This window comes from Branchiostoma floridae, chromosome 1, assembly GCF_000003815.2.
Source record: "Branchiostoma floridae strain S238N-H82 chromosome 1, Bfl_VNyyK, whole genome shotgun sequence".
NCBI classification, from domain to species: Eukaryota; Metazoa; Chordata; class Leptocardii; order Amphioxiformes; family Branchiostomatidae; genus Branchiostoma; species Branchiostoma floridae.
Genome location: NC_049979.1, coordinates 29,582,350 through 29,591,095, shown reverse-complemented (window position 1 = coordinate 29,591,095; position 8,746 = coordinate 29,582,350). Strand labels below are relative to the sequence as shown.

Below are 8,746 nucleotides of genomic sequence, written 5' to 3'. Positions count from 1 at the left end.
CAAACAAACATGAAACACGATCACAGACAACACTGAACAAAATGATGATATGAGGCGGCGAGAGTGTAGCTGAGGACTCAGAAGCTAAATGTTAGAATCTGTAGTGAGCCCCAATGTTCTGCCCTTGGGTAAGACGCTTTACATTTATTCCTTCACTCGACTCACCCGGTGAAATTGAGTACCTGACTTAGGTTAGGGACGTCCTTTCGTATAGGACGTTAAATAGAGGTCCCGTATTTGAGGAGAACCACGCCCAGAGCACGTTAAAGAACCCACCACACTTATCGAAAAGACAAGGGGTCAATACAGGTGTGGATGGTTCAAACCTACCAGTCCGGTCTGTCACAGCTTGTACTGACTGTACACAACTGCTTTGTTGTGCCTTAATCATGTTAATTCGGTTTACAAACAAACAACAACCAAACAACTGACTAGAATGCATTCTGAAATCTGTATTTGACATCAATAAAGATCACCAGCCGTTCCGCCTGCTTGCAAACATTTCTTGGACATATCCTGCTACCGGTCAAAAACTCATCATCATCATCATCATCATCCGGGCGTGCTGGTTGCACGGATGGCCATGACTCTCTTCCTCCATCCGTAAAAACTCTGTCGCATCTAAAGACTATAGATATCATCACAGAGCATGAGAGCATCCTTTTGCAACAAATCTTTGGCACTGATCGAAAAACTGTTACTTATAATTATATCACAACTTCGCACACCATGTATCCAGACTGTATGCATTTAGATACCATGCTGGTACAACTAACGTTACAGTACAGACCACCAAATAGACCGTCATTAACAATTACCTTATATACATCATATATTTGAAGAACACCTGAATTGTAGTAGTTTTACTGATACATTCCACGCTTTCATCTAAGGTCTGCATTTCCAGCAAACTGACTTACATCTACAGTCAAACCTGTATTAGGGGCCACCTCTACAGAGGGGCCACCTGTCCATAGTGGCCACTTTTTGTCGGTCCCTTGGGTATTTTATCTACAAGTTGCCACCTCTATACAGAGGCCACCTGTCTATAGTGGCCACATTTGTCCGGTCTCTTGAGTGGCCACTATAGACAGGTTTGACTGTACAAATACACGATAGCTAATTCACAAGCCAAAAGCGCTCGAAATGTGGTAACGGAAAGCACCCTGTTGTAGATGAATATACTCTACATGGACGTTTCTGTGATTTTACTCAAACGCTCTTACTGGTAGAATACTACTTACAGACTAAAATTGTTTCCAACTGCCAATGTTTTTAATTCTACAGCAGCATTTTGTATAATCTTGCATGACAAAATATTATAACATACAATACTACGTAAGCTTTTTATTGTTTAAGATAATAAAATCATAAGAAATAGACCTGGATTTTTTAAAATCCTTAAAACAACTATATATAGTCATATAGGTAAGCTCCTATGAAATCTATGTTTAGAGGCGATAAGTGCTAAGACTAAAATTTCAACGCATTCTTTTTGTTTGTAATAGCCTACGCTAAAGCATGCGGTGAAAAGCAACTCATTGTTATACATTCCCCATTACATATTCAAGTTACTATCTAATCGTTTTAGGCCATGTTGATTTGATTCTGTGGATGACATCCGTGATCACATCAATTCTTATCCGTTTAAAAAAAAACAAGTTTTTTATCATACTGTAAAACGTACTTCCCCACATTGACAGACGAACAAAAAGCCACTTTTCTCTTGAAATCACAGAACCCACAAATTTTAGAAAAGTTGCGGCTTTTCGTCTCCCTTTGCATCCAAAAAAAAGTCAAACCCAACCTGTCACATTTGGCGAAAATCGATTGGACGACGATTCTGCGGCAATCGCCCGAGCCTCGCTTATAATAATAACTTTATTTCATAACAATTGTACAAGGTGCAAAGTGTGGCTTATATGTGACAGGGACGGTTTTCAGGTGTAAAATTCTCGAAACCCTCTGCCGATCTTAAATATGGCCGATCTTCCATCGATACGCCCGAAGATCATGGATAATGTGACAGGGGTATTATCAGTCCATTTAATTTGCTAACGAGTTGTCAAATCAGGTTCAATGACGAGTTGTTATTTTAGGTAATCTTCGACACTGTTTCACGATTTTTTTTTTGTGTTCAAAGAATAGCAATGATGTATTTTGACGTTAAGTAAGGCCATGTTGATTTGTTGATATGGATGACATTCGCGCGAGCATCAATTTTCAGCTAAAATTAGAAAACACATGCCGCAGATTGCAAGAACATATGGGAAAACATATACTAATGTCATGGAATACCAACGATATTTTAATTCTAATGTCATGATGTGAAAGAACACACATGGCGAATCTATTGTTCGGAATACTACATGTGTTGAATCATTTGTTTAACCTTCCTGGCCACTTAGATTTCATATTGAAGACATTTTTTTAGGCTAAACTTTTCTTATTCGCATACTCGCATCAGTTTGGGGGTTCCCAAAGGATGTCATCAATATAATCATGATCAAACCAACGTGGTCTGAGAATGAAATAGAAATTATCACAAAACAAGAAAACGATTGGGATGTAAACAATTAAATAGTATATGGCGAAAACCACTGTGACTTTGAAATATCCTTTAGATTATGAATTGATTTACAATTGTATACTTATCGCTGACGACTACTAGTTTGGTGATCTGTCTTTGAATAAAGCTGTTTCTTTCTCCCTTTCAAATAATAGTGGTTTGTTATTTCACTTTTAGCCCTAAAGCAATAGTAGACGTTGTTGTTAAATGGGGATCATACTACGGGGGAGGGTACCCAGGCTATGCCCGATACACACCAAATGAAGGCATGCCAAATCTCAGGTCATTTGACTTACGTACAAAGTAGCCAAAAGTATTATTTTTTTTCAATCTGAGAATACCATCTTAGTAAATTTGGTTTGATACAGGAACCCAGAATATTTCCGGATCTGAAAAAAGCAAATTCAAAACTCCCCAATTAAGTCATAAAAGCTGTGCGGGTAAAAAATTGAATGAAATCATTATGTCTCAGGCGCCCTTTACAAAAATTTGAGATAATTTACTTTCAACGCTAGGACACAGGTGGACAATATGTACATTTTTTTGTTTGAAAAGCCTCAATGAAATAATTCTCAACGCACGTATGAAAAAATCACTTCTAGGTACATGAATGTACCTATGGTATGGAATGAAATATAATACATTATGTATAGCCCTGTAGTCACTGTACTAAGTTGGAGACTACAATCAGTATCATAACTGTACTACAGTGAATTATTGTACACTATACTATAGAAGGGGGATTTTCTACCATGAAATAAAATTCCATAAAGTAAAGCTAAGGGGACAACCCGCCGTGCATGCAATTTGTCCGTACGTTTTTTTTTTCGGGAGGCCACATCCGCCACGCGTTCAGGCTGCACAGGGCAGGCGCGTCGCCCGTACTGGCACGTACGGGGGGGGCGAATCCGCAGCCCGATGGCACACAAAATTTTGCCTGTTCGTAAAGTTCTACGGCGTGTCTGTGTGCTCCAAAATCCGTCGGATTCCCTACGACTTCGTACGGAGGCGGTGCTTACCACTTACGGATTTCAAAAGACTGCCCACGTTTTGGCACATAGACAGCACGTATTTGCGCGTACGGCGGGTTGTGCCCTTAGCTTAATGGTATAGTATAATGCACTTACGTTAAGGTGAACTCATCTCCATGTTGTATCATCTGCGAAATACTCTGATGTGAAGTCCTGTTATCATATGGTACTGTAATTAAACTGTTCAATCCCAAATTACTGTGTTCTGTAAACCTGTGGACCACAGGCTGTGATAATAGTTGTAGCTCACCACTTTGGATCTGACTGTTCTCGCTGTCTTCAGGGTCGGCATCTGTTTTCTCCAGGACTCTGCCACGCCATCTTTGGAGGTGGTTTGTCCATCACGAACAGTTCCACTGTGTGTTGGTCAGCTAGGGGTGTCGTTCTCTTGGAGACAGATTGTGTCCACGTAAGCCTCTTCATCGTGTGCTGACCGCTGAGGGGTACCCACGTTTTTCTCTTTGCACAGCCATGGTGATAGTGCAAGTACAGAGCAGCTCTTACGGCTACTCTTTGTGGCCATTTTCTGTCCATGATCATTGAGAGGTATTGTTGGGTCTCTGTGCACGTTTGCTTGTACGGTGAAGCCGTGTTGATGTTTATGAAGAGTGCCTGGTGCTGTCTTCCGTCCTTGCTCTCTGGGTGGAGGTCTCTACTCTGGCTGTATGCCTGATAGCTGGAGAGATGGTTTGGAAAGGGTACCTTCTGTCTGCATCATTTTGGGGGCAGGGTCAGCGCCATTTGTATTGCCTCCAGCCTTGTTAGTGGGACAGGTTGTGTTGGAGGTGTCTTCTCCCACCTGTGTCAGCCTTGAAGAAGGTGGTGCTTCTGCCACTTGTATTGTAGATCCCCCTTGTCCATGGCCGGGCACACTGAAGACGGCCATCTCCAAGTCTTGCCCCTGTTGACCATGAGGTGGTGGTGCCTGTGCCACGGGGGCATTGCTTGGCCAGCCAAATGTCTCCCTCAGTGCTCTGCGGAAGTCTGGCATCCTGAAGCTGTAGACAATGGGGTTGACCATAGACGACAGAGTCGTGTAAAGCAGTACAGCTATTCGCGTGGTGATGCGCAGTGGGAAGGATGCCTCTTTTCCAAGTGCCTGACGAGTCATTACAACCAGGAGCACAATGGTTCCAACCCACACAGCTAGGCTTATGGCATGAGGTGCCAGCCTTTTGAAGGCCTTGGTCTGGTAGAGCCACAGGTCACGGTGTTCATCCCTCTCCTGTTGTTTTCTTGCTTCTTTGAAGATGAGGAAGTAGGAAATGAAGATGATGAGAAAGGCCAGGACAACCAATCCTGTCATGATGTGTTGAATGACTGCTGTTGGGCCAGTGATGTCAGCAGACTGTAGACCACACTGCGAGGTTGTGTTGGGATTCTCCACTTTTTCGATGGTTATGTAAACGACCCGCAACATCAAGGACAACGCCAGGACCACAACCGTGCCGGCAGCCACACGCTTTGTGGTGACTTTCTGGTGGTAGTGCAGGGGTTGGCAGATGAAGTAGTACAGTTCCATTGCCATCAGGACGTATGTGCCACTCATGGATGTTGTAAACCATCTAAACAGTTGTTCTCGCACCCAACATACCGTCTGGCCGTTGCTGTCATCCGCCTGATAAAGTACGTAGATGTCCATTGGAATCATACAGCACATGAAAATGATGTCGTATGCTGACAGGCTGCAACGAAGATAGTTAGAAGGCTTTTGGAGATAGTCCTTCTTGTAGACCAAGTAGACAACCAGCAGGCCACATCCCACAGCCACCACCAGACTGAATATGAGATACGCAGTCTGGAGACCAAGAGACGCCGAACCCAAAGATCGGGCACTATTCCATGCTGATAGCTGGTCGTCTTCTGCCATTTCGTTTTATGACTAATCTATCGACTAGTCAACATGTTTATCTCAGAAAATTCTCCACCCCAAGCTAAAGAGTTAGCTTGAGGTGGAAAGAAATGACACTGTAGTACGCAGCAACCACTTTTCACTAGCAAGTGTTGGACGGAAATGGCACTCTCTCTTTGAAATGAGATATTAAATTCTTCAATGTGGGCGTGGGGTTATGAAAGCATCCTGGAGGAAAAAATGTTATCAATTACTCCCTTCATATGGAGCATCTCCCACAATAATGGCTCATTCGTGCTTCAGGTGCCAGGCACCCATCAAGAATTTTTTATCAGTTTCATCGGGCTGGTTTACACACGGGAAGTCCGAGCCAGTGGAGTCTTTGTTATCTGAATTTTAGGATACTCAAGTACCCTTCGATCGGATTTAACTTCGAAATCATGCTGACTCGCGTTTTCTTGACAATGTGTGTAAATCCACGGAGCTGACTCCGAGTTGGCTCGCGGTTAGTTTATGCAATGGTCAAGTCAGGGGTCATATGAAAGTTAGTGAATAGGCATTTTTGAATATTCATTTTATACTCTTTATGCCATAAGTTTTCGGTATCTGTTAAAACGTTTTCGTGATCTTGTTGTGCAAGTTGGTTAGGATTCAAAGTGAGGCAATACTGAGGTCGTCACTGAGTCACCTCTGCATGAGCACTCTCCTCCGGAGTCTGACACAAGGCCGAGAAAAATGGATGAATGAATCAACTTTATTGCATGACATTTGTAACGCTTGTTCACCTTTATCCGTAGGGTAACCTTTATCCGTTCTTTTTAAGAACAATGTATTTAGGAGTATTAAGTCGACAGATGGTGGTTTCAAACTGCAATATTTTGAGAATATCACAATTTGAAACTACCTTCCATTGACTTGATATCCCTGGATATCCTATTTAGCAGCACAACGGATATAGGTTACCCCGCGGATAAAGGTGAACTAACATTACATGGTACAATGTAAGGCAACGGTAATAGATCAATTAATACAATGACACTACATATCGTATGCCAAAAAGCTTGACTTGTCCAATAATGTCTCCTATTGGACATCTAAACTTGTCTTCGAATTCATTCATAGTTAGGGTATAAAAGACCACTTTCTTCCAGATCACTTCAGTGTCACTGACGAAAGATAGTGAATACTATCTCAAGCGTCTGACGGTTTCCAGAATCATATCCAGTTGCTTGAGTACTGCTTTCTTCGCGTCGGCGTGAACCGTGCAAGAGAAAAGTGGCAAAATAAGTGCAAAGGTGCCTCCGTGAACAAGCTCCAATGACAATGTACCACCGCAATGCCTCCAGAGTGTCTCCGCTTGGTGAGATGAGTTTTGAGGAAAGCTAACCTTCACATTAAAGAAAGTTGTGTAAAACAGGCCAATAAGTGCCGAGGAAAGCTGTGTATGCAAAGAATCCAGAAGCTATGCACCATTTTCTTCACTGACGTACTCTGGACAAAGAGATATTTTGGAAAAGTTAATCAAAATTTCAAGTGGCACAGGTGTTGGACGTCATAATTATGATATCATAAAGCACCGGACATATCAGTCTGCTGAAAGACATATCCAATTAAGATGCGCCTTGCTTAGAATGATGTACATAGTATGCATCTTTTGCCCACAGGAAACAGCTTCTTAAATATTTACCGATTCACCGGACTCACAAATGACCCGTGTACATGTATGAGGGCTTTTATACGTGATAAATGATAGATTACAGGAATAATGTACGCAGGCATTCCGTATATGTACAGGGAGGCATTTTATTCCTTTTTTCATTCATTTCAGTATCCTGTTACAACATATCCCCAAAAGTACGCTTTTCAAAGTGTCCTGCATACACAAACAAAATATAACCCGTCCGTCCCTCCCATAGCCTTTTAATCAGACGTAGGCTGATCAATTAGCCGTAGGGGCAGCACAACAACATGTTATGCTGTATCAATAGGCATTTTAGTCCCCTGGCGGCGCCTATCTCCTCTCCGGGGCATGGTGAATGATGTAAATCACCATATACTCATTTTCACCTGAGTAAAGTGGGGACAGTCGTGTAAAGTGCCTTTCCCAAGGGCACAAGATCGGTGGCGCGACAGCGGGATTCGAACCCGCAACCTCTCGGTGCAGATCCGGACATGCTGCCACTGCGCCACGCGGTCAAATAACCAAAGGCACAAATTTCAAGAAAATCAGTGACAATCATGGTAACACCGCGTAACAATGACAAAGGCACATCAAGATGACACAATAAACCAATGAGGTACATGATACACGCAGATGACTATAAAAAATGATGTAAATAAAGTAGAGAATGGTTAAGTATCTGTATAGCCGGTATGACCGCCTTTCGGCGTAACACACGAGCTTCACAGGCACTCAGCGCAGCAGCAGCTGGTTAGATTACAGTCTGATAGACCTATCACACCTAACTTTTGCACATCTATCTGTGAATGCTCTTTGAAACTATCCAACGAAGACGCCCCTACTGTGCTTGGTGATAACAAATTCTACACATCAATCCTTGGGTAAATCTTGTACCTGAGGGCAGGACTATTCCTTGTTATTTTTTGAGCTGGTATAATATAATTATCAGTCGGCACGTCCCCCAGTTTATTGGTCATTTTGTACCTCATGCAAAGACATTTTCATGCAACTGGTCTGGTCAAGCAACTGACTTTCACTGCAGTTCTGTTTTCATTTTGGTAACACCAGCAACCCTGTTGTAGTTGTTTGTGCAGCTTACGTCTGTACCCTTTCCAGTTTATCTTTGTCTTTCTTTGTATATGGGTCCCATAATGTTGCGGCATATTCAAGATTTGGTCTTACAAGTGATGTGTATGCAAGTGATTTTACCCTGGCTGGACATACCCACAAGTTGTGCTTGATCACTCCCAATGTTTGTTACTCTGTCACTGGAGGGTAACCTCCATTGACAGAGTATTGTGTTCGCATCTGTATCTATATGTTCCGCCGTAGCTGTTGTTATAAATTCAGAAAGCACTCCTGTATTTTCGGTATTGTGGAACAGGCAGTGTGGTTTCGGCGTTTGGTAATTAGCTTACAGTATATATATCTCCAAGCAGATAGGGTGGGTTATGTGTTGTCCAATGCAAGAACTGCTGTCACAGTAGACTACTAGAAGAATCCCTAAACGTAATTGAACAGGTGTTCGTCGTAATATGTGTAATGTAACGGTAACAGCTGACGTCGTGGACCAACTGTTTGAGGTATTCCTGACAATGTTGAATAGTTCTCAT

The 8,746-nt window shown here is 42.4% G+C and overlaps 1 protein-coding gene across 1 annotated transcript; it reads right to left on the bottom strand.

Moving 5' to 3' along the window:
- Positions 1-4,252: 4,252 nt before the first annotated feature.
- On the bottom strand, positions 4,253-5,470 carry LOC118421788 (olfactory receptor 6N2-like). Its single transcript, XM_035829324.1, has one exon. The coding sequence runs from the start codon at positions 5,468-5,470 to the stop codon at positions 4,253-4,255; it is 1,218 nt and encodes a 405-aa protein (XP_035685217.1).
- Between the last annotated feature and the right edge of the window lie 3,276 nt (positions 5,471-8,746).

Excerpts from the sequence above, each read along its gene's own strand:
- LOC118421788 (XM_035829324.1), bottom strand. The coding sequence starts at position 5,470 with ATGGCAGAAGACGACCAGCTATCAGCATGGAATAGTGCCCGATCTTTG.